Source organism: Herpailurus yagouaroundi, unplaced genomic scaffold, assembly GCF_014898765.1.
Source record: "Herpailurus yagouaroundi ecotype Mexico unplaced genomic scaffold, PumYag 201, whole genome shotgun sequence".
NCBI classification, from domain to species: Eukaryota; Metazoa; Chordata; class Mammalia; order Carnivora; family Felidae; genus Herpailurus; species Herpailurus yagouaroundi.
In genome coordinates this window covers 6558888-6586176 of record NW_024412432.1, presented here as the reverse complement: position 1 = coordinate 6586176, position 27289 = coordinate 6558888, and the positions used below count along the sequence as shown (strand labels likewise).

General features: G+C 39.0%; 1 protein-coding gene across 3 annotated transcripts in view; it reads right to left on the bottom strand.

Moving 5' to 3' along the window:
- KIF27 (kinesin family member 27) overlaps positions 1–27289 on the bottom strand; it is a 92903-nt gene that overhangs the window by 25952 nt on the left and 39662 nt on the right. For all 3 annotated transcript variants that reach the window (XM_040450292.1, XM_040450291.1, XM_040450293.1), the window contains exons 7-12: positions 23450–23619; positions 22885–22988; positions 21012–21167; positions 16817–17022; positions 12198–12395; positions 1588–1701 (exon numbers count right to left, since the gene is read on the bottom strand). In XM_040450292.1, the coding sequence (XP_040306226.1) occupies positions 1588–1701; positions 12198–12395; positions 16817–17022; positions 21012–21167; positions 22885–22988; positions 23450–23619 (948 nt within the window). The remainder of the gene's footprint in view (positions 1–1587; positions 1702–12197; positions 12396–16816; positions 17023–21011; positions 21168–22884; positions 22989–23449; positions 23620–27289) is intronic.

Sequence of the window (27289 nt, the reverse complement as noted above, 5' to 3'; positions counted from 1 at the left end):
AAAAATACTTCCTTATAAAGGAGCTTCATAACAAATCAATATCCTATTCTAAGCTCTTTGGATACCCATATTGATTACTTTATAATCTTGTTCTTATTTAGGGTCAAATTCTGGAAAGTGAGTTTTCCTTTTGCAGTGTTTAAAAACATGAAGTTTTGTTTTTGTTTTATTAATATTTTTAACCCAATATAGTGCAAGCTGTGGAAATCTTTTTATTGTTGTATTCATTTAAAATTTAGATCCTTAGTGTTTTGAAAAACAGGTCTCACTGCTCTGTGTGTTCCTACCTCTCTTACTCTCCCACATACCCTTTCTGCCCAGAAATGTTATTACCAAGCAGCACAGAATGTCAGAGTGATAGCGCTTAACCAATGTCTAAAACATACTAGGTAAAATAAATAACTCGGAATACATTCACATCCTCAATTTTACTATTAAAATACATAAAATTTAAGAAAGAGCAAATAAATTTTTCAGAAGGTGATGTATTTAGCACTTGAGTGTAATTAGGTTTAATTGCAGTATTTTTAAGATTTTTAGAATTGCCATTTTGAATTTACATAAAAATACAATTTTGTTTCCTTGAACTTTGAGTTAGTTTACAGATATCACTTTTTAAATGTGGCACTAAAACAGGGTACTTGGGTGGCTTAGTTGGTTAAGCATCTGACCCTGCGGTTTTGGCTCAGGTTGTGATCTCACAGTTCATGAATTCGAGCCCCACGTGGAACTCTGTGCTGATAGTGTGGAGTATGCTTGTGATTCCCTATCTCCCTCTCTCTCTCCCCTTTCCCCACTCACTCTTTCTCAAAAATATATAAACATTTAAAAAATAAATGTGGCACTAAAACAATAACTTTTAATACATCATATATGGTACATATATAATTTGGTTATGTTTGAATGGAGGGCTCTGATTTTTAGAAATGTATTGTTTCCATGGGAATAAATACAATCCAGTGAACATGGATTTCATGTTTACATTCTACAACATTCAAATAAATGCATTCTTTTTTTTATGTTTATTTTTGAGGGGGGGAGGGGCAGAGAGAGGGGGAACCACAGTATCCAAAGCAGGCTCCAGGCTCTGAGCTGTCAACACAGAGCCTGATGTGGGGCTCGAACTCACTGACCACGAGATCATGACCTGAGCCAAAGCCTGATGCCCAACCAACTGAGCCACCCAGATGCCCCCAAATAAATGCATTCTACTGAAAAAAGAATACAAGCACATTTCTGGATGAGAGAGTAATTTTTTTAATGTTTATTTTGTTTTTGAGACAGAGATACAAGTGGCAGAGGGGCAGAGAGAGAGGGAGAGAGAGAGAATCCCAAGCTGTACTGACAGCAGTGAGTCTGACGCGGGCTCAAATCACAAACTGTGAGATCATGGCCTGAGCCAAAGTTGGACGCTCAGGTACCCGAGAGTAATTTTTTAATAACAGAAAAGCTTTGGGAGAAAATTTGTAGTCCAGTGGTAAAGTCCAGTGTTTGAAGATTTTATTCAGAGTACACCACTTTTTACCTCTATTTAAACAACCATCAAAGCAAAGAGAAACCAGGAAACACTAAACAGAATCGACAAACCTGGAATTGGTCTATACTTCCAAACGAACCTTTTCTCTTTTTCATCTTAAATGCATCAAGGTCCTCGGTTTCCAGTGTCAGAGAGTCTTCCTGTTCTGTTTTTGACTTTAGTTCCTGTAGAGAACAGAAATTAAAAACACCTTATTGCTTTTACTTCCTGGCCATCATTAAATATTTATGCAGATAATCATTTTCTTCACATTTACTTTCTTCCTTGTAAAAAGAAAGAAAATGCATAGATGAAGGTTGGGGCTACTGGAGAGGAAAATAATGTTAGCCCCTCATTGAAGCAATAAAATCTCACAGCAAATCACGGTTTACTAACATCACTTGGTTTTTTTTCATTGTTTGCCAGTGTTATAAATCAGCACAGCAGGTTAAGAGTCTTAAAATTACAAATGTGCTTTTCTCTTCTGCCTTTCTGAGCTCATGACCTTTTAGTTAGTCTCCCCAAGGCACCCATCTGCCATGGGGATACTAGAAGTTATGACAGTAGAAATATGAAAAGTAATATTCAGTTTCTGTCATTCAGAAATAGGATTTTGTGCATGAGAACAGCCTTTCAAGATAGATTATGGGGGGTGCTTGGCAGGCTGAGTCAGTATAGCATGCAGCTCTTGATCTCGGGGTCACGAGTTCAAGCCCCACGCTGGGTGTAGAGATTGCTTAAATAAATAAACTTAAAAAAAAAAAAAGATATGGGGCTCCTGGGCGACTCAGTCAGTTAAGGTCTGACTCTTGATTTCGGCTTGGGTCGTGATCTCATGGTTTGTGAGACTGAGCCCTGCATCTGGCTGTGCTGACATCACAGAGCCTGCTTGGGACTCTCTCTCTGACTCTCTCTCAGCCCTTCCCCTACTCATGCTCTCTCTCAAAATAAATAAATAAAATTTTTAAGAAAGATAGATCATGGCCCTTTATTTTCCATCCACATTTTAAGAAGCCTCAGGAGTTCTCCTGGGTTTAGAGATGATGCCTCTGTCCACCACTACCTTAGCAGGAATAAGGAAGGAGGCCATGAACCAAAGTGGGCTGGTCTGCATTACTATTGCTTATTGGTCCATGATGGATAAAACTACAGAAATTCCAAGTGTTTAGAAACCTTTATAAAATTGGACAGAATTTTATGTCTGTTGAATATTAATAGTTACAATAAATAATTAAAAGATTGACTCGTATTGTATATTTTAATTTTTTATTTCATTTTCATTTTAATACTAAAATGGGCTTGACAAGCTAATAATAAAATGAAAACTGCACCTTCTCCACAGGTAATTTCAGAAGTACTGATATAAAGGAAGTAAAAGGAAACTCTATCATGTTCTAGCCCTGGGAATGGCAGAAAGAAAGAAAGAGATGGTAAGAAAGATGTGTGTTCCAGTTTTCCTCCCTCCGAATTTTGGCCCAGAAAGGGGGTGAGAAGTAAGGTATATCACGGGGGGCAGAAGGGCAACACGCAGACGGTAGTGCAGAGGACCCACCCACAGGGGGCTGCCCAGCCTCGCTGAAAGAGCAAAGAAGTTCGATCAGGGAAAGAGGGATGAGAGGTGTCTGGGTGGCTCAGCGGTTAGGCATCAGACTCTCGATTTTGGCTCAGGTTATGATTTCACAGTTCGTGAGTTCGAGCCCCACGTCAGGCTCTATACTGACAGTGTGGGACCTGCTTGGGATTCTCTTTCTCCCTCTCTCTCTGCCCCTCCCCTGTTCACGCTCTCTCTCAAAAATAAATAAACATTTATTTAAAAGAAGAAGAAGAAAGAAAAAGAGAAGAAAAAACGGAAAGGGACTTATTATATAGACTCCTTGGCATCAAGTGATGTGGATCCTGAGAACCAATGACCGTTTCCCCACGATGACTGACCCCAAAAGTGAAAAAGAGGACAGTCCACTGGGCTAGCAAGATAGATGGGGACCTAGTAGCCTCAATGGGGATTCATAATGCCAGAGGAGGTGAGATGAAGCCAAAGCACCTCCATGCTCTAAACTGAAAGCGAGACCAGACTACAAGTTTATGCCAACTCGGGGCTTCATCATGGGACCCAGCAAAGAAAAGCAGACAAGAGAGAGCACATTCCAGCCAGTCACACCCAAGGACCAACTGAAATTCAGGTGATCCTTTTCTCTTCAACTCCATATGATGCAATAAAAGCTGTATACCTTACCATCGCATACACTGGACTGAATATTCTTATTCAAGAGAGCTGAGTTACTTACAGGAAATGGTTAAATTACCAGAGTAAGGTTTGAACAGATTGGACATTTAGTTTGTTCCTAGGCTTCCAGCAATTATCGTGATGTGGATTGGGCAGGGTGAGAGGGGTGGTGGTGTCATAAAGAACACAGGTCTGCTGCAGACTAAATAAAAGAAATTTTCTCTGCTCACCGGCACTGTATTACAAGTGAATATGACCCTGTTATATTTACCCATTAATTTTTTCATGCTTCCTAGCCTCTCGTCCGTAGTTACAACTTAGTCCCCGTCATAGTTGCAGCAACGCCAAGATGCTGAAATAAAGGCACCTTATAGTTGCTTGGAGCAGACTCTCTGCCCTTCCTCTTCTTGTGAGTGTACTATAGTAGGTGTCATCCTCTCTACATGTTACTCTAGACGTTCTTGCCATTCTCTTACGATATAATCCCTGTTATAATATTAAAATAACTGTTCACCAGGTATGATGCCAGGCTTTTCATATCTATTTAATTGTCCCATTTAATCCTCACGATAATCTTCTGAGACAGGGACTATTAAAAACTCCATTTGATAGCTGGAGAAAATTGGTGTTTAGAGAGGTAAAAAGCTCAAGATCACACTATGACCCACAGTTTCAAGGGTTCCCACACTTTTTCTTACAGCCTATGCACGGACTTCAGTTAAGAACTGGTACTCCAAGGAGAACCTACACAGACGTCGTGGTATTCTCCGGAAATGGTTTAGTCAAAGGGAGAATGAAGAAATAGGCATGTTGGAAAGTTAGCCCCAAACAGAAGACTGTGAGCAGCTTTTCTGTTTTTGCATGAAGTAGTGGAAACTTTAATATATCTCTGGAATAGACTTTTTCCTTTTTCTGGAATACTCGTTCTCCCTTTACATAGGGTCATTTCCCTAGAATGAGAGATATGGCTAGAAGAAACAAAACTGCCCTAGATGAAAATGTAAAAAGTTTAAGTTACAGGCAGATTTGCATTCCAGAAAACTATGTATGCACTCTGACCAAAAGAGTTTTCTCTTTTCCCAAAATAGAGACTTAGTGCTATGTCTTGTTGGTTTAAACCATGATCTAAGAGAGCTGAGAAGCTGAGACCCAAAGATCATGTGACTGACAGGCAGACCTAATCCTCACATTGGAGGAAGGACCATAAGAAAGAGACTAGGTTGTTGGTAGTAGAAATGAGAATTGAATAGGTTAAAGATATTCAGAAGATATAATCTATATAGGACTTAGTGGTTCCTTCTTAGGAAGAAGACAGAGTCAAGGATGATTGCTAGCTTACCTATTTGAATGGATTGAAATGTTAGGTAAAGCACATGGAAAACTATTTATTTTCCCCTATGAAGGGAGCAGGGAGGGGAATTGTGGTGAGATAAGTAAGAAAGATCATGAATTTAATCTATAAGACAACCTAATGAGGATGTCAATGGTTGGATATAGGAATCCAGAGCTCCAAGTACAAATCTGGGGTTAAGGATTAAATTTGAAAGCTATCAGAGTTAAATTGTAGCCATGGAAAAAGATGAGGTCATCAAAGATAGAAGACAGAAGAGGCATAAGCCTAGAGGTTTGGGGAATTCCCATATATTAAGTACTGATCATGCAGGATGAACTAGCAAAGACAGAGATTAAGCAGTCAGAGGAAAAACACAAGAATATAATTTCACAAAGGCAAAGGGGAAAATATTTCAGGAAGGAAGGAGTGGTGAACTATGCTGGATGCAGCTGAGGTTTTAAGGACTTTAGTGACCAAGAAAGCACTAGTGAATTTCTCAAAAGCTTTGAAGTAGATGGTAGAGACAGGAACCAGACACCAAACTGGAGAGGATGAGAGAATGAATGGAAGCAGAGGAAACAGAAACAGATGCAGTAAACTTTTCCAACCAGTTCGGTTATAAAGGTGAGAAGACAGAGAAAAGCATAAGGTTAAAGAAGGATAATTTTAAGATGAGAAAAATCTAGGGGCACCTGGGTTAAGCATCTGACTCTTGATTTCGGCTCAAGTCATGATCTCACAGTTTGTGAGATCAAGCTGCACTCTGCACTGACAGCGCAGAGCCTGCTTGGGATTCTCTCTCTGCCCCTCCCCTGCTTACTCTCTCAAAAATAAAAAACTAAATTAAAAAAAAAACAAAACAAAGGGGGCATCTTGGTGGCTTAGTTGGTTAAGTGTCCAACTTCAGCTCAGGTCATGATCTCAATAGTTGGTGAGTTCGAGCCCTGCCTTGGGCTCTTTGCTGTCAGCATGGAGCCTGCTTTGGATCCTCTGTGACCCCCTCTCTCTGCCCCTTCCCCCTCTCTCAAAAATAAACATTAAAACAAACAAACAAACAAACAAACAAACAAAAAAAGATGAAGGGTGCCTGGACGGCTCAGTCAGTTAAGTGACTAACTCTTGATTTCTACTCAGGTCATGATCTCATGGTTCATGAGTTCAAACCCTGCATCGGGCTCCATGCTGACATTGTGGAGCTTTGCTTGGGATTCTCTCTCTCTGTCTCTCTCTCCCTCTTTGCCCATTCCCCGCTCATGCACACACTTGCACACTCTCCCTCTCTCTCTCAAAAATAAATAAATAAACCTAAAAAAAAAAAAAAAAGAGAAAAAAAACAGATGACTCAGATCAATGGAACAGAATAGAGAACCCAGAAATGGACCCCAAAACGTATGGCCAACTAATCTTTGACAAAGCAGGAAAGAATATCCAATGGAATAAAGACAGTCTCTTCAGCAAGTGGTGCTGGGAAAACTGGACAGGGACATGCAACATAATGAACTTGGACCACTTTCTTACACCATACACAAAAATAAACTCAAATAGATGAAAGACCTAAATGTAAGACAAGAAGCCATCAAAGTCCTCAAGGAGAAAGCAGGCAAAAACCTCTTTGATCTTGGCTGCAGCAACTTCTTACTCAACACATCTCTGGAGGCAAGGGAAACAAAAGCAAAAATGAACTACTGGGACCTCATCAAAATAAAAAGCTCTGCACAGCAAAGGAAACAATCAACAAAACTAAAGGGCAACTGACAGAATGGGAGAAGATATTTGCAAACGACATATCAGATAAAAGGTTGTACCTAAAATCTATAAAGAACTTAGCAAACTCAACACCCAAAAAAAAAAATAATAATCCAGTGAAGAAATGGGCAAAAGACACGAATAGACACTTCTCCAAAGAAGGCGTCCAGATGGCCAACTGACACATGAAAAAATGCTCCACATCACTCATCATCAGGGAAATACAAATCAAAACTACAATGAGATACCACCTCACACCTGTCAGAATGGCTGACATTAACAACTCAGGCAAAGACAGATGTTGGCAAGGATGCAGAGAAAGAGGATCTCTTTTGCATTGCTGGTGGGAATGCAAGCTGGTGCAGCCACTCTGGAAAACAGTATGGAGATTCCTCAAAAAAATTAAAAATAGAACTACCCTATGACCCAGCAATTGCACTACTAGGTATTTATCCAAGGGATACAGGTATGCTGTTTCAAAGGGACACATGCACCCCCATGTTTATAGCAGCACTATCAACAATAGCCAAAGTATGGAAAGAGCCCAAATGTCCATCAATGGATGAATGGATAAAGATGTGGTATATATATACAATGGAGTATTACTCTGCAATAAAAAAGAATGAAATCTTGCCATTTGCAACTACGTGGATGGAGCTAGAGGGTATTATGCTAAGCGAAATTAGTCAGTCAGAGAAAGACAAATATCATATGACTTCACTCATATGAGGACTTTAAGACACAGAACAGATGAACACAAGGGAAGGGAAGCAAAAATAATGTAAAAACAGGAGGGGGACAAAACATAAGAGACTCTTAAATATGGAGAACAAACAGAGGGTTACTGGAGGGGTTGTGGAAGGGGGAACGTGCTAAATGGGTAAGAGGCATTAAGGAATCTACTCCTGAAATCATTGTTGCACTATATGCTCACTAATTTGGATGTACATTAAAATAATAAAATTAAAAATAAAAAAAGAAAAATCTAAGATGTTTAGTTCTTTTTTAACGTTTATTTTTATTTTTGAGACAGAGAGAGACAGAGAATGAATGGGGGAGGGTCAGAGAGAGGGAGACACAGAATCTGAAGCAGGCTCCAGGCTCTGAGCTGTCAGCACAGAGCCCGACATGGGGCTCAAACTCACGGACCGTGAGATCATGACCTGAGACGAAGTCGGACACTTAACCAACTGAGCCACCCAGGCGCCCCAAAGATGTTTAAAGAAAGAATCCAGGAGGGGCGACTGGGTGGCTCAGTCGGTTAAGCATCTGACTTCAGCTCAGGTCATGATCTCACCATCCGTGAGTTCGAGCCCCGCGTCAGGCTCTGTGCTGATGGTTCAGTGCCTGGAGCCTGTTTTAGATTCTGTGTCTCCTTCTCTCTCTGACCCTCCCCCCATTTATGCTCTGTCTCAAAAATAAATAAAAGTTAAAAAAAAATTAAAAAAAAAAGAAAGAATTCAGGAGAAAAGAAAAAGTTGAAAAGATGGAAGAAAAAAAGAAACGAGATAAAGCACATACTGCTTAGAATAGTATTAACTGAAGATAAATGTTAACTACTGCTATAATAATTACATTATTAAGACTGAGTACTTCAAAGAAATTAAGAAAGTAATTCCATTTACAATAATATCTAAAAGAATAAAATATCTGGAAATAAATTTAAGCAAGGAGGTAAAAGACTTGTATAACGAAAATCAGAAAGGACTGCTGACAGGAATTAAAGAAGCGGGGCTCAGTTGGTTAAGAATCCAACTTCAGCTCAGGTCATGATCTCACAGTTCCTGAGTTCAAGCCCCGTGTCGGGCTCTGTGCTCACAGCTCAGAGCCTGGATCCTGCTTCAGATTCTGTGTCTCACTCTCTCTCTGCCCCATCCCCACTCATGCTCTGTCTCTCTCTGTCTTAAAAGTAAATAAAACATTTTAAAAAATTAGAAATTAAAGAAGACCTAAATAAAAGACACCCCATGTTCATGAATAGGAAGCCTTAATATTGTCCTGTGGTGTCAGTATTCCCTAAGGACTCTACAGATTCAGCCTGATCCATATTAAAATTCCAATGGCCTTTTTTGCAGAAATGGAAAGGGTGATTCTTTAATTCATATAGAATTGCAAGGGGCCTCAAATAACCAAAACAATCTTCAAAAAGGACAACAAAGCTGAAGGATTTCTTTCCAATTTCAAAACTTACTACAAAGCTACAGTAGTAAAAATAGTATGGTACTAGCATAAGAACAGACATATACACAAATGAAATAGAACTGAGCTAAGAAATATTTCCATAATACAGTCGATTGATCTTTGACAAGGGTACCAAGTCCATTCAATGGGGAAAAAATAGTCTCTTCAACAGATGATGGTGGCACAACTCAATTTCCACAATGCAAAAGAATGAAGTTGGACCTCTACCTCGCACTATATACAAAAATTAACTCAAAATCAATCAATGACTTAAGTATAAAAACTAAAACCATAAAACTCTTAGAAGAAAACAAAGGGGGTAAATCTTTGTGACTTTAGATTTGGCAATAGAATCTTTAAAGGATACCAAAAGCACAAGCAACAAAAGAAAACATAAAATGGACTTCATAAAAAATTTAAAATTCTGCTGCATCAAAAACTATTTTCTTTTTTTTTAACATTTATTCATTTTTGAGAGTGAGAGAGACAGAGCATGAGCAGGAGAGGGGCAGAGAGAGAGGGAGACACAGAATCCGAAGCAGGCTCCAGGCTCCGAGCTGTCAGCACAGGGCCTGACGCAGGGCTCACGTCCCCTCAAGTCACGGACCGCGAGGTCATGACCTGAGCCGAAGTAGGACGCTCAACTGACTGAGCCACCCAGGCACCCCTCAAAAACTATTTTCAAGAAAGTCTAGGGGAACCTGGGTGGCTCAGTCAGTCTGACTTCAGCTCAGGTCATGATCTCACAGTTCATGAGTTTGAGCCCCACATCGGGCTCTGTGCTTAGAGCTCAGAGCCTGGATCCTGCGTCAGATTCTGTGTCTCCCTCTCTCTCTCTCTGCTCCTCCCCAACTCACGCTCTGTCTCCCTCTCAAAAATAAATAAACAAATTTTTTTTTTTTATCTTGCAAATCTTGCAGACAGGAATTCACCTGCTGTTTAAAAAAAAAAAAAGTTTAAAGACAACCTACAGAATGGGAAAAATTTATAAAAGTCATGTATGTGAGAGAGTTTAATGTCCAGAGTACATAAACAAACTCCTACAAGTTAAAAATAAAAAGATAATCCATTTAAAAAGTAGACAAAGGGGCGCCTGGGTGGCTCAGTCGGTTAAGCGTCCGACTTGAGCTCAGGTCACGATCTCGCGGTCCACGAGTTCGAGACTCATGTCGGGCTCCGGGCTGATGGCTCAGAGCCTGGAGCCTGCTTCCGATTCTGTGTCTCCCTCTCTCTCTGCCCCTCCCCCATTCATGCTGTGTCTCTCTCTGTCTCAAAAATAAATAAACGTTAAAAAAAAATTAAAAATAAAATAAAAAGTAGACAAAGAATGGGGCGTTTGAATGGCTCGGTCAGCTGCGCGGCCGACTTCAGCTCAGGTCATGATCTCACGGTCTGTGAGTTCAAGCCCTGCGTCGGGCCCGCATCGGGCTCTGTGCTGACAGCTCAGAGCCTGAAGCCTGCTTCGGATTCTGTGTTTCCCCCTCTCTCTGCCCCTTCCCTGCTCACACTCTGTCATTCTCAAAAAATAAGTAAACATTAAAAAAAAATTTTTTTAAAGTAGACAAAGAACTTGAATAGACATTTCTCCACACAAGTTATACAAATGGCCAATAAGAACATGAAAAGATGCTCAACATCATTAGTCATTAGGGAAATGCAAATCAAAACTACAATGAGATACCACTTCACTCACACTTGGATAACTATAATAAAAAAGAAACAGAAAATAACACATGTTGGCAAAGATACAGAGAAATTAAAACCCTCACACATTGCTGGTGGAAATGGAAAATGGTGTTGTCACTATTGAAAATGGTGGTTCCTGAAAAAATGAAACATGGAATTATCATATGACCCAGCAATTCCACTCCTCAAACTTAAACAGTTAACTTACAGGTCGATTTTTACCACAGTATGATTCACAGTAGCCAACAGGTGGAAGCAACTCAAGTGTCTACCAACAGATGAACGGATGGACAAAATGTGGTATGTCCACAAAACAGAATACTACTTGGCCACAAAAAATAATGAAGTTCTGATACATGCTACAACACGGATGAACCTTGAAAACATTATGAAAAGTGAAATAAGCTAGACACAGGCTAAATCTTGTATGATTCCATTTTTATGAAATAGCTAGAACAGGCAAATTTAGAGAGACAGAAGCAGATGAGAGGTTACCAGGGCACTGGGGGAAAGAGGAGAAAAGTTTTGAAAACAGCTAGTGGTCTCAGTTATACAACATTATGAATGTAATCAGTGTCATGGAACTAACTGTACACTTAACTTGATTAAAATAATAAATTTCATGTCTATTTTGCCAAACCTTATAAAAATTAATAATGTAATATACCCAAACCCACTGAATTGTTTATTTTACGTGGGAGAATTGTATGGTATGTGAAGTATATCTCAGTACAGCTGTTAAAAAAAAAGAATCAGTAACTTGACTTAAATTATGTTCCAAGTCTTGGGTTCAGCTTAACATTTCAATAGAAAAGAGCCCGGTACCTAATGCTAGATGAGTATTTGTTATTGCTGTTGCTATGATCATGATCCTCCTCCTCTTTGTCAAAAAAGTCCTGTGAGGTAAGTATGATTGAGGCCATTTTTGATAAGTATAAACAGACTCAGAGAGGGTAAGTGATTTTCTCAATAAATAATCCAGCCAGGAACCGAGAAGGCTGGGATTTGAACCCATGCTGGCCTGGCCCCAGAGCCCAGGCTGACACCATTAGTTCCTCCACAGCCCAATCCATTCTATAGAACTGCTGGGCATACAGGTCTGATCACTCTTCTGTTCATTATGAATGAAATGGTACTATTTTACCTTGTGCTTTTTCCCATGATGTCACATGGAGGTGAAAGCACTTTGGAGATGGGAAATCCTATCAAATGTCAGGTATTTTTTTAGAAAGTCAGCTTTATGTTTTTGACGGCCTCAAGTAAAGTAAAGGTCCTAGTCAGAGAAACTGTTATCACTGTACCTACCTTCTTCTATGAAGTGAAAGCCTTCAAGACAGTACTCAGAATTCAATAAAAAGGTTTTACTATGTAAATGAACCAAGCATTAAGTGAATGAGGACAGCAGCCAAGGAAAGGGCAAGGTCAGATACCTCAGAAGCCAAGTGGCTTCATCAGCCCTGAGCCATTTAACATTTCATACTTATGCTTGCAGGAAAGTATGACAATATTACTTTGATTTTTTGTTGATCCCGCTGAATTTCTGCATCCAGTTGCTTCCTTTTTTCATTTTCTTCTCGAAGTCTCTTTTGCAGCTGTACCTTTTGATGTTTCATGTGATCTACATTCTGCTCTAGTTCATTAGCACGTTTCTCATTTTGGATTGACAATGATGCCAATTTCTTACTATTTTGTTGCTTCTTCTGTAAGACCTGTGAGCATATGGAATATTTCAAAGTGAAAAGCTGAATCTCCCACAGACCTCAAGTAAACTTAAACTTTTCATTCTATGGCGAAGGTAGGCATTTGCCTAGATTTTCGTTACTTTTGATAGGTTCATAATTGTTTTCTACATGTCTACTTTTACAATTGGGCCACCATCATAATTTTCACCAGATACAGAGAATGATGAGACTCCCTGATACAGACAGCCAAACAGAACAAATTTGATGTCTCTGCTTTTTTACTGTGTGTTTTAGTTTAAAAATGATAAAAATTAAAAGAATATAAAACTGAACTATATATTTAAAGACTTATCTCTGACCCGAAATCTACTGTCCTGCTCCCGACACAAAATTACCAATTTCCTAAATATTCTTTCAGAAATAATTTATATGCATGCAAATGAATTCAGATATATTCTAAACAGACTGATTTTCACCTTCCTTTTTTTCCACTTATCTTAGAGATCATCTCACAGAGATCTGTTCTCTTTATGTGATTGCAAAGTAGTCCACTGTGCTCTTCTTTTATAACCAGCTATAGCCTAAATAATTAATCCTGGAGTTAAGATGATCAGTACAGATACCGTTTTCCCGGACAGTGACCAACTGTTATAATTACCAGTTTAATTATTTGAATTAATTAATTAATTAATTAATAAAGCTTCTCCTCATCTAGCTCAAATATAATTGAATAGCATAAAAAATGTTGAACATTTACTAAGAGTTTATACTAATATAAAATATCAGTGTTCCAATTTACTCCTGAGCAAACATGTTAAACGTGTATTATGTGTCTTAGCATTGCACTAAGTACGTGTTACGTTACATAAAAAAGTTAAAGTGAGGTCATTTGTAAATTATGCAAACTACAATTAATTGTTCCCTTTATTTTGGCAGTAAGTTGTCGGCAAAAACATATTTTGTTTAAACTCAACTACGTATTCACAGAGGCACTGTAACTTACAGCGCTACGAAAACTGTAGTCTGTGAACCAGTACTAGTCCCAGTCTCGTTGTTAGCCTGCACCGCTAAGCATGCTATCGGATTCAGCTGACGCTGTTTACGTCAAGCCTTTTTTTTTCCAAATACATAACATTTATTATTAAAAAAAATGTTTTAATGTTTATTTATTTTTGAGAGAGAGAGAGAGAGAGTCAGAAAAGAGCAGAAAGAGAGGGAGACACAGAATTCAAAGCAGGCTCCAGGCTCTGAGCTGTCAGCACGGAGCCTGACGTGGGCTCAAACTCACGGGCTGTGAGATCACGACCTGAGCCGAAGTCGGATGCTTAACCGATGGAGCCACCCAGGCGCCCCATACGTTAAGACTTCTTTGATAAAGGGAGCTATGCTCCCATTTGCCTTTATCTCGTCAGAGACCAAAAACAATCTGCAGACAAACTACTGTGAGTACCACCAGCTTGGAGACCACAGACTCTGTAGTTTCCTATCCCTAAATCTGGACAGTGGCTTTGCCACACTTACTTTTGATAGTAATTGCAATACTGCAGCAAAAATGATAATATTAGCAGTTTGGTGTCTTTCCACATAATACTGAAGGTATAGGTACTGATAATCTTATTTAAAAGTAAGATAGGTTGCCGTCATCTTTTGTATTTATTCCACACATGCTCAAAAGTGCACCTTTAATGCTATTAGTATTAAAGAATTAATGCATCATATAGGTCTCTGTATATATTTTGACATAAGAATACAGATTTTAGGGGCACCCGGGTGGCTCAGTCAGTGAAGCATACAACTCTTGATTTCAGCTCAGGTCATGATCTCACGGTTTATGACACCAAGCCCTGTGTCGGGCTCTGTGCTGACAGCATAGGGATTCTCTCTCTCACTCTCTCTCTGCCCCTCTCTTTCTCTCAAAATAAATAAATAAAAATTTAAAAAAAAACAGATTTTAGATTTTTTAAATTAAAACAATTTAAGTTTTAAAAACTGAAATAACTTTATAATACTAATAAAAACACTAGTATTTCAACATTTAAAAATGGTATGAGGGGTGCTTGGGTGGCCGTTGGTTAAGCATCTGACTTTTGATTTTGGTTGAGGTCATGGTCTCATGGTTCGTGAGATCGAGCCCCACATTGGGCTCTACTCTGACAGCACGGAGCCTGCTTGGGATTCTCTCTTTCCCTCTCGCTCTGCTCCTCCCCTGCCTGTGCTCTTTCTCTCTCTCAAAATAAATAAGCATTAAAAATAATAATAATTAATTAAATAAAAATGGCATGAGATGTTAGCATACTGAAAACTGTTAATGTCACCTCCACTATGAGATTCTTGAGCTATTCTACCTTTTTACAACTTAGTTCCCTCATTTGTAAAACAGGGTAAAAATATTCACTCTAAAGGGTTAAATAATGATTAAATAATACTTGTGAAACATCTGGTATGTAGACACTTAGAAGCTGGTAACTATCATCCTCCTCCCATCCCCACCACCATCCTCATCATCTTTATTGTCCCCATCCCCACTGGGTGTACATGAATAGGTCAAAAGCCCAGACATTTCTAAAACTACATGGGAATCCCGTTTCAGTCCTCGGCTATATGGGATATTTCTTTCGAGCTTAACTGTGTTCTGTGTCTTCTTTCCTTTCCTTATCAGTCCTCTTAGCAGAAAAGAATATGCAACAAGAAACACGGAAAACAAAAAACATGATAATTCGCAAACCCTGTTAATAGCCTTTCACTTAGAGGCATCTGAGTGGCTCAGTCGGTTAAGTGCTCTTGATTTCGGCTCAGGTCATGATCTCATGGTTTGTGGAATTGAGCCCTGAATCAGGCTCTGTGCTGACAACGCAGAGCCTGCTTGGGATTCTGTCTCTCTCTCTCTCTCTCCCCCCCCCTTCCCTTCTCTTCTCCCCTACTTGCACTCTCTAACCTTTCACTTAATCTTTTAATTCAATCAATTTACCTGTGTGAAACTGAACATATAATCTTTGCTAAATCCACAAACAAGGCTTAAACCATACATGTATATGATAAACTACTCCTTTTGAAACCAATCATTCTGACTATTATTGAGTATAAGAATTACAGTCAGAACTGAAGCTTGGATATAAAACTATGAAATTATAAGTAAAATTTCATAATAAACACAAAGGAAAAATCTTAACTGTTTTGTTCTACTAATATTTTGTTAAAAGGAGTATTTTGTTAGACATCGCAGCCTTAATTTTAAGGGTCAAGAAGTGAAAAAGAACAGATCCCAAGACTCTCTGAGGTGAACTGCTAAATGGAAATATGTATTCTGAAAACAATTCGGTGAAGGAAAGTAGCCCTCCTCTAAGTAGTTCACACGTTAAGTCATACTATTTTAACTTTGTGTTGAGAGGCTACTTAGCTAAACATTTTAGTGGGGATGGCCAGATGTTGGAGGTGGCATTAAAAACCCTAGAAGGGGGGTTCCTAGGGGGCTCAGTCAGTTGAGTGGCAGACTCTTGATTTCAGCTCAGGTCATCATCCCAGAGTCATAGGACCAAGCCCCTGTGTCAGGCTCTGCACTAAGTGTGGAGCCCGCCTAAAATTCTCTCTTTCTCTCTCCCTCTGCCCCTCTCCCCCGCTCACGCTCTCTCTCTCAAAACAAAACCAAAAAATTTTTTTAAAACCATAAAACCCTAGGAGGAGGGATTTGGTTTTTGGTCTGTTCGTATGCAATGAACACAGCCCTTGTTGAGAGAACAATTGTGGCACAGTTTCAAAAATAAATAAATAATGCTCTGAATAGGTGAATGACAATTCCATTCTACCTACAGTGGAAACATTAAAGTAAATAGATTATGAATGAAAAAAAAATGGAGACAACATTCTAGCAGATTCATTATAATCACACTAACAAAGCACTCTGGTCATCCCAAAAGCATCTGAAGACGGCTTCATTATACACAAAATCTTTCTGTAATGGAATATTTCTCATAGAATACAACTTTTAACGGTAGCCACTTCTGAGGCAATAGCTAAATCCGGCATTAGGAAATCAAGGATGAGATGTAGGAGTCAATTACTAACCTTTCGTAAAGCAATCAGTTATGGTTTCAGAAAACTATCTGAAATAATTAGCATTTGTGGCATGTCTACAAAATGCCATATACATCCCAGATGTTTTATATATATTCCTTAATCATCAATCTTTTATCCTTCAGAAAAGAACACAACTTCTGTGGTTATCTTTATTTCTTACCATGGTTTTTGACAAAAAGTTTAAAATAGTACACCTTTCAAACAAAGGGTGTAGTACCCAGGTAGAAAGCAGGCAAATCTGCCAGCATACCGGAAAAGAAAAGCTGCCATCCAGTTCCTCCTGCTAGGAAAAACTGAATCCTACTTCTTTCCTAACCAGGTACACAAGCAGTAAACCCCTAAGGAAGTTTGCTCAATCACGTTTTTTAAATTACCTGGACTCTTAGCTTTGCGGCGTCCATCTTTTTGCGGAACTCCTTCTGTAATTTTACCTTCAGGGCGATATCAGAAAGATCTTTGTTTTCTAGTTCCTGCAGCTGCTTCTCTGTTTCAGTTAATTCCACTTTTGCCTGTTCTGCTTCGTGCTCAAGTTTTGTTACTTTCAGAGAATACTGTTTGCTTACAGACTTGGCATGGTTACCTTCACCACAGTGATAACAATTAGAAAGCATGTTAAAAAAAAAAAAACAGCCAAGTAAAATAGCAAAATCTTTAAAATGCTCTATTCTTCAAAATCCTGCTGGGCAGTATATCTATTTAAGGCAGAGCATTACGTATCCAGCTGTCCCCACCCATCTCCATCAAACACAACTTGCCACCTGGCCTCTTAATAATTAGTTGCTCAATGGCTGTTCCTGTCTGGTGCCATTCCGTCACAGGTTCATCTTTGTGTGTGTGTGACATTTCTGATGTTCTGAATTTGCAGTGTAGCTTTGCGGGCATCAAACTCCAGGTAAGAAAATATTTGGGGTGACTCTGGCTTTTTGCTAACTACACTTTGGTTTCTTGCTACCTTTAAATCTTTTTTTTTCCTAGTATGAGAAATTCCCAACATATCAAAAGTAGAAAACTAATATGATGAATGATGAACCCCCCATCACTGAGATTCAAGAGTTATTAAGATTTTGCCATAGTTGCTTTATCTATGTCTTTCTTCTGTTTTTATTTGCTTAAGAATTATAAAGCAGGGGCGCCTAGGTGGCTCAGTCAGTTAAACGTCCAACCTCGGCTCAAGTCATGATCTCATGGTTCATGAGTTCAAGCTCCACATCGGGCTCGCTGCTATCAGCACTGTGCCCACTTTGGATCCTCTGTCCTCTCTCACTGCCCCTCTTCCACTCATACACATGCTCTCTCTCTAAAAAAAAGCCAGGGGCGCCTCGGTGGCTCAGGTCATGATCTCATGGTTCGTGGGTTTGAGCCCCACACATTGGGTTCTGTGCTGACAGCTCAGGGCCTGGAGTCTGCTTCAGATTCTGTGTCTCCCTCTCTCTCTGCCCCTCCCCCACACATGCTCTGCCTCTCTCAAAAGTAAACATTAAAAAAAAAAAATGTCATCTTACCTATACATACTTCAATGCATCTATATCAAACACAGACATATCCAAAACTTCTTTCACACCTAACAATATTAATCCCTACCTGAATCTATTCAGACTTCCACAATTGTCTCAAAATGTCTTTTACAAGTGGTTTATTTTAATCGCCATCCAAAAAGGCCCACAATACATTTGATTGTTATGTCTGTTATGAAACTTTCATTCTAGAGCTGGCCCCCTCCTTTTCCACTCAACTAAACTTGTTAAAGATGAATTCTTTTTCAATGCTTTTCTTATACTTGGAACAGAGAGGAAAAAGAATATAGATATTTCTGTATCTCTCTTCATTCTAAGCTACTAGGCCCTAAAAATTTGGTTTTAATCTGTTCTGAGTAGTCAACTTATCCTTGAACTAGACTAGCAAACCCATGGCAATGGAAAACTGAGTCCAAAGCTCATGGGATGAATAATTATCAGGGCCAGTTTGTTCTGCTACACTGAAAATCTCTAATTTTTATTAGTAAAAAGGAGTTACTGAACTAAATGCACTACGAGTTTTCTTCTGTCTCTATAACTCTCTGATTATTTGACTAATATTAAAATGCATATGACTACTATATTTTAATTAAAGACCCCATATATTGCTCAACACACCAATATTTTATGAGTCACTGAGGAAAAAGGTACAGTGCCCATTATACCAGTTACATGGTAAAATGCCAGGGTGCCACTGATGGTAACGGTGCATCCTGATTTCAGAGACATTCAAATGTGAAAGAATGTGATTAGAATTGATGAAATACAGTATAGTTGTCACTTATTGTTGGCTGAAATAGTTGCTACTGGGGGGAAGTCTTCGGTGAGGAGGATTTGAAAAGCAAGCACACGTTGACCCTTTTTCTCTTCACCATCCCTAAGGACAGCTCCAAACTGCCCTTGGTTCTCATAAGTAAGAAGAGGACCTTCTCTGTGTACATTCATGTAGCCTCTATTTTGAGGCAACCAGGATGAACATACTGGGCTACAAGAGCGTGCTCATTTAGTGAGAGATCTTATGATGGTGTGACCTATCTAAAAATCATTTATTCCAGAAGGTACATATCCTTAACTTTCACAGGCAGTACCCTGATGGAGAAGCTATTTAAACCCCTAAATCAGGGGCGCCTGGGAGGCTCAGTGGGTTGAGTGTCTGACTTCGGCTCAGGTCAGGATCTCATGGTTTGTGAGTTTGAGCCCCGCGTGGGGCTCTGTGCTGATAGCTCAGAGTCTGCAGCCTGCTTCAGATTCTGTGTCTCTCTCTCTCTCCTGCTCATGCTCTCTCTTTCTCTCTCTCTCAAAAATAAACAAACATGAAAAAAAAATTTTTTAATCCTAAATCAGTTCCTAGACATTCCTATGAGAGATGTACTGGCATCGATCCTGCCTATGAGGAAGGAACATAGTCAAGCTCAATTAAACATCTGGGACCCCGTCTGGGTGGCTCAGTCGATTAAGCATCAGATTTCGGCTCAGGTCATCATCTTGCTGTTCCTGAGTTCAAGCCCCGCGTCGGGCTCTGTGCTGACAGCTCAGAGCCTGGATCCTGTTTTGGATTCTGTGTCTCCCTCTCTCTCTGCCCCTCCCCTGCTCACTCGCTCTCTCTCTTGAAAATAAATAAACATTAAACAAAATAAAAAATAAAAAAACAAAAAACCCATCTGGGACACCTAGGCCTGGAACGGTATATAGCACATTCGTCACTAGGACTGAGGAAGGAAAACACTTTGGCACAGCAGTTATGGAGTGGAGGATGAGAGACGCCAGCCAGACAGAAAACAAGCTCATCAGAAAGAGGAGGGAAGTGGGAAGGCGAGTTGCCCTAGGAGCCACCATAATTCATGTAATCTGAGGGTAATTACCGCCTTGGCTTAAGGAAAAGGAAGATGGTATTTCCTTCAGTTCCTTTAAATGGGACCAATGTTCATTGGAACTGAGAAAAAACTCTTATCCCTTCAGTTCCTTACTGAATTTCAAAGCAGTCAAAGCTCACACTCTGAGTCTATTGGGGGGGGGGGGGGAGCCTGAGATGTGCTTTCCGAGGCAAGCCTGATAACGTAGCTAAGGGTGAGGGGAGGATGTGGGACATATGCCCAACCAGGCAGAATCTGAGACTAAGGGGAAGAGCTAAAAGCTTGGCTCACTGAGAGAATAGCTCTCAAGAATACATCCTTACATCTTGAGAGAAATAAAAATTATCTACATTTAAAATATAAAGTTTAGGGGTGCCTGGGTGGCTCAGTTGGTTAAGCGTCCGACTTCGGCTCAGGTCATGATCTATCTCATGGTTTGTGGGCCCCATGTCGGGCTCTGTGCTGAAAGCTCAGAGCTTGGAGCCTGCTTCAGATTCTGTACCTCGCTCTCTCCGCCCCTCCCCTGCTCGTGTTTTGCCTCTGTCTCTCAGAAATAAAAGTTAAAAAAAAATTTTTTAATATAAAGTTTATAAATAACGTTAAAAATGAACTATCCAAGAGAATGAGGACTAATAATTTAAAATAAGTATTAAAGTGGGTTAGAAAACATCTTAGACATATTCCCAGGTACCTAGTATAATGTTTCTTAAAAAGTGGCAAAAAACATTAAATGCCCATAGACTTGCAACACGATACAAAGTCCACAGAATTCTCTCAATTCGCAGATGAAATCCCAATGTAACCATGTTCTTCTGGTAACTAACCTCCACCTACTGGCTATGAAACACACCTTGTTATACCAAATTCTAAGCTACAGTGGATAGTCCTCAGTGTCAAAAACTAAAGTAAATGTTGCAACATCAGAAGCAATTTTAGGGGCGCCTGGGTGGCTCAGTCGCCTAAGCATCTGACTTCGGCTCAGGTCATGATCTCGCGGTCCGTGAGTTCGAGCCCCGCTTTGGGCTGTGTGCTGACAGCTCAGAGCCTGGAGCCTGCTTCAGATTCTGTGTCTTCCTCTCTCTCTGACCCTCCCCCGTTCATGCTCTGTCTCTGTCTCAAAAATAAATAAACGTTAAAAATTAAAAAAAAAAAGCAATTTTAGACGCCTTTCTTATATAAGCTGGTTCACAGGACATTATTACCTGTTTTTATTAATTCTTTAATTAGATCTTCCTTCATCTTGATGTTAATTGTAAGTTCTCTCATTTTCTGTTTGGCTTCAGTAAGTATGAGTTCTGAATTCCTTAATTTTTGCAAATTCAACTCTTGACTCTCCTGGAGACATTCAATCTTTAAATCTTTAAAGAAAAAGCAGCAAAACTGAGAAATAAAACTTCCTGCCCATAGAATTTTCCCCAGAAGTGGAGTTAAATAAAAGCAGAAAGAAGCAGTCTAGAGGTAGCAGAGGAAGAGACAAACATAAAGGGAAAGAAAGAAAGGAAAAAATACATGGCAATTGGGACTTTCATTTTCTAGCTGACAGCAAGTTTTAGTCACATCCTGTAGGTTCTGATACATAGGTCATCATTGTCCTTAGGTATGTGATTTGAGTTTTCCTTTAACCTGAGTTATTTAAGAAAGGTATAAAATATCCAGGTGGGCAGAGAGTTGAAATTTTTTCCCACTAACTTCTACTTTAATGGTCATCAGAGAATGTGGTCTGTCTGCACCATGCTACCCAAAGTGTAGTCCAGCACTGTTGGTTACTGGAACGTAAGTCAACTATGTCACTGTTTTAATTCAGTGGACTTTTTTCCCCCACAGCAAGACTCCCTCAGTGAAGAAGCTAGTGCACTGATTTACATTCCGGCGTGAGTTTCTTACCTGGCTGTAGACCAGTAACAAACAGCTCAAGGATGGCTACTTGAGTAGCACTTCTCTATACTATTTATACATTTTTTTTTAACGTTTATTTAATTTTGAGACAGAGAGAGACAGAGCATGAACGGGGGAGGGTCAGAGAGAGAGAGGGAGACACAGAATCCGAAACAGGCTCCAGGCTCTGAGCGGTCAGCACAGAGCCTGATGCGGGGCTCGAACTCACGGACCATGAGATCATGACCTGAGCCGAAGTCGGATGCTCAACCGACTGAGCCACCCAGGCGCCCCTATTTATACATTTTTAAATTTATTTCAGTTTTATTTGTGACATAAAGTCAATGCTTTGTTAATAGAACAGGCATAGGCTCTTTAAAAGATAAAATGCTCTCTATTTTCATAGTGGACATATCTATTGTGTTATTTATATTTGCTATGCTCTTTTCTGTGTGTGTGTCTGACCACTCATAGGCCAAGAGAAATGAGTTAAAAATCTCCTACTACAACATAGTTTTGGCAACACAAACATTTTTTATGCTTATTTGATGCATACAAATTCTCATCAGCTGTGTAGTACAACATTATGAGCACTCAGCAGACTAAGTTGGCTCTAAAGTCACATACATCACTACTGGAAGGCAGGTGTGCCAGGGAAGCAGCAGATACCTGGTACATTATTTAAAATGTATTTTAGGGGCACCTGGGTAGCTCAGTCAGATAAGTGTCCGACTTCGGCTCAGGTCATGATCTTGTGGTCCTTGAGTTCAAGCCCTGAATCGGGCACTGTGCTGACAATGCAGAACCTCCTTGAGATTCTCTCTCTCCCTCTCTCTGCCCCTCCCCTGCTCACACACACTCTTTCTCAAAATAAATAAATAACCCTAAATAAATTATTAAAAAAAATTTTTAATGTATTTTACTGTCATCAATGAACAATGTGAATATCAACTCAAGTTTGGGTACAAAAATCCCCATTCTGAGACATTTATCCTATAACTCTAGCCAGAATTAACTGGGGACATTTTTTTTTTTTTTTTTTTTAATTAAGGAGTAGCAAGTAAAAACTTGGAGGGAGAACAGAGAACAAAAAGGAAGTTTTCCTATCAAGTTCCCATCTTTGAGAATTAAATTATTGACTAAAGAAAAAGAGAAGTGTCATAAACATTAGATCTAAATTACTTGAGAAAGTCTGTGTACCTTCATTCCCCAAACTTGACTTTTGTGTTTGATCCTGAATATCATTCAATTCAACAAGAGAACAAACAGAACTTCGCTTCTGAATCCACGAGCGACTTCTATGTCTAAAAACAAAAAAATCAGGATCAAAGGTAACTTGTCTGTTAGTGTTTTCTAATATGCCCTCAAATTAGTTTCCCCACAACTGACCACAATGTTAAAAAATTATTAATTACATAAACAGATTTTTCTAATATTCCTCAAAACAAAAGGATATCTCCCTCAGGCTGAACTCAGGGGAAAATTCATGTTTGTTGCCACTGTGGCAGCAAAATCAGGAAATCCAAACACATTCTCTCTGAAAATTAAAATCCAACAGCTATAAAAGCCCTAAATGCAAAAATATTTTCAATTTTAAGATTGATGACTTGTGTTCAAATGCTGGTTTCATAACACAGTAGACAGTGCTTTAGGCAAAACTTATATTAAATGGTAAAGATACATGTTAATGAATAAAACCCCTATATCTATCTATATTTATTGCACCATATATTATGCTTATGAAATCAGTCTATATTTAACATACCTAATTTCAGATTTCCCTTGGCCTTCTGATTCTTCATCATCACTGTCATCAGAAAATTGGCAGTGGAGGACTTCATCTTGTTCTTCTATATGACCCAGCAGCATCTGACTTCGTGTTCGAAATCCAGCAACTACTCGATCCAGAGAGTACACAGAAGGACTTGTGTAGACCTTACAAGTGATTACCCCACCCAACAACAGAAAAGAAGTGATTTTTTTATGTTTATTTTTATCCTATTGCTCAAAGTATTTTTAAAGAGGTTATTAGATAGTTACATGGAAACAGCCAATCACCGAAAATATCCATTCTCCCAAAAAAAGTCAAAGTAAATTTCACCATGCTGTTTTACCCCATAGATACATACTTCCTTCAGAACCTACACAGCTCTTCCTCCTTCTAGAAAGCTATCTTCAATTATACCTTCATGGAAAACAGTATTCAAAAATGAAACCAAAGAGAGGCACGAGTGAAAACATCACTGCTCTTAAGCATCGCACGGGTACTTCCCAACAAAAGTGAAACCCAGACACAGTGTGATAGGAGGCAATGACCTATTTGTACTACACTGGAGGAAATCCAAATGCATGTATTCACACTTTACAGGTGCGGTTAGGGATAGCTGACTTAATGCTCTAAGTGACATAGTTAATATGTATCATGGATAAATAGATTTTCATGGGCTAGCCTGGGAGCTTTTCATATGATAACATGCTTCTACTGGCAATGCGCCTTCAGCTCTCAAAAAATGACCTTGGAAAACAACAACAGAAAATAGAAATTGCCTTTATACTCTTCTTCTGGTTTTTGTTACAAGTATTTCCTTTTTCACCACCTCTCTGTAACCAAACCTCAGAGTAATTTCTCAAAAAAGGCAGATAATAAAATATTAGAGGAAACATTCCATTTATGAACAGATTTCATTAGAAGCTATTAAAATTATGACATATAGTGGAATGTGTATATCACAGAGTATCAAGATTCAAGTGATGGAGGTCCCTCACATAATCCCTCCCAGAAAAGCCCGCCTGATATGGAAGATTCCTTGATACCTGTGCCTCTGTTGTTGGCCACCTAATAAGGTCACATTGGTACCATGATGGACACAGAGTAAAGTTTTCTAGGTGGACTCCCAATCCTGGGGTTTGAGGGAGGGGGGAGGGGAATTATTTACAGAAGAACCAACTCAGTAAGTTTTTCTCTAACAAGCACAATTACCCCGCATGTCCATTTTGCCCCAAAACAAACAGGCATCAAGGTTTCTCTTCATCAGAGGAATGCGAATTATTTCAGGAGCAAATAATACTTTCTGTTCAAAGTCAAACATTGTTCTCTAGAATTGTAATCTGCTTTTAAAATTTTTTTCTACAAAAAACCCCAAAGGAGCCAGCCTAATAATGAATACCAAATATATTCTACAATAATCAGTAATATTTAGTAAATTAATTCCTTAACAGTCATTCCACCCAATGCAATAAAACCTGGCACCTTCTTACCTAAGTACTGAGTCCTGCTTCCCTTTAGTTGCTTCTGCATTCCATAGCTCCCCGCTTTAGCATTTTCAACCACACCCCAAACAGTACTAATCACTAATGTAAGTACTCAAATAAGCTGATTAATAATTCAGATTAACTGAGGTGTATACACTAGAAGCCAACATTTTATTCTAACCATTTTCTTCCCTAGAATTATATAGCCATAAAGCTAGAGAGAATTTTAAAGCTTACTGAGTTCAACTATTCTACCCATATTTGGCTCTTATTTATAACATGACCTCTGCTGAAGCATTGGCTGTGGGGGCCCTGGGGCCTCTGGAATCATCTTTGGCAGTTTTTTTTTTTTTTTTAACATTTATTTATTTTTGAGAGACAGAGAGACAGAGCATGAGTGAGGGAGGGGCACAAAATCTGAAGCAGGCTCCAGGCTCTGAGCTGTCAGCACAGAGCTCGACGATGGGGCTTGAACCCACGAACTGAGGTCATGACTTGAGCTGAAGTAGGACCCTTAACCAACTGAGCCACCCTGGTGCCCCACATCTTTGGCAGTTTTAAGTGAAGTATTCCCTTAGCACTTCTCCCTGGTCCTGGAGAGTCCAGATTTTTTAAATATATCCCTTAAGAATACTTGGTCGGTTTTCTTAGCATACAATTGTATGAAGTACTAAAAGTGGTATTCGTTACCTATTGTTTTTATTTCCACTCCATATCAGATTTCATCGAATCTAAAATGCCATCAACTGTAAGAGACACCATTATTTTTATCCCATCAAGAAAGAAAAAAAGCTGTCAAACTATGACATGCCATCAATTATAAAACATACCCTGGCATCAAAGATGATAAAATGTGAAAACAACGTGAGTCTTACTATCAATGAAACATGGCAGATTTTCATCAGTATTTGTGATATTGTATTATACCTAAGCATTGACTAACCCCTCTAATTTTTTTTCTCTCCAAAGTGCCCTCTGAGTGGGTATAATACTGGCTCTTGGCCTCAAGTACATCGTATTTACCATGTTAAGAAAGTAGACACCTCTGTTATATTTTTTCTTTAGATTTAAATCAAGATTCAACTTTACATTTCATTTGATGAGCTTTGGTATCTATTCAGACAAAGGAGTTTTTTCTCTTTTTTCCTATTAGTTTGATAAATAATACTAAAACCTTTTCTTTCATTTACCTATACACTACTTAGTTGTGAGGGGCAATTTCTTTAGGAATTCTGCATAAGTAGATATGTTCTACAATTCCATTTTGGTGTTTAACTTTTCAGATTAAGAACTAGTTGAAAACAAATGTGCAATAATAGGAAAAAGTACACAAGATAAATATTATTTAAAATATTATATTAAATATTTAATATAATAAAATATATTAAATAAACATTTAAGATAATATATCTCAATATATTAATATATAGTTAAGGTAAATATTATTCAGCCATTAAAAATCATGATATGTTATAAAAGAATATTTAATAACTCTCAAATGTTCATGATATATTAAGTGAGAAAAGCCAGTAATGAAAGTATATGAGTATACACATAATATAACAAATAATGCATTTAAAATAAATAAGATCTTTTTGCTCTTGTCCCTCCAATATGTATACACAAGCATTTAAGAAATATTTTTAAGGTGCCTGGTGTCTTAGTCAGTTGAGCTGGACTCTTGATTTAGGCTTAGGTCAAGATCTCATGGTTCATGGCTTTGAGCCCCACATCAGGCTCTGTGCTGACAGCCTGCTTGGGATTCTCTCCCTACCCCTCTCTCTTTGCCCCCCCCCCCCCCCATTATTCTCCCTCTCTCTCAAAATAAAAAAATAAACTCAAAAAAAAAAAAAAAGAAAAAGAAAATATTAGCTAGATTTCTGCCAAGGAGATAGAAATCCAGGAGAAAATGAAATGGTATTTCAGATGTCCTCTTGGGAGTAATTTGGTTCATTTCGGTATTCAATATGAAAACTTCCCCTCACTTTTAGAACAAGCAGGACACCAACAAGGCTTGGCATGCCATGTGTCTTCCCACGCAAGCCTGCCTTCTCATGTCTGCTGCAGTAACCAGCCCAAACAAGAAAAGGGGCCTAGATTCTTGGACACATGGTAGGAACAAGAGTTCTTAAAACTGCCGATCATGACTTTTGCATCTTCTTTCTTTTCCCCTCCTTTTAATGGCTAGCAGAGATCTTTTGGGGTAGAAGGAAAATTGTAAAAACAAAACCAAACTCATAACCTGATAATTTGAAACAATAACCACGGAAGTCGTTATTCCACTCATGCCTGTTTCAGGCCTATGCAAACAACTAGAAATAAGAACAAGGGTCTAACTTTTCTCAAGAGCCCA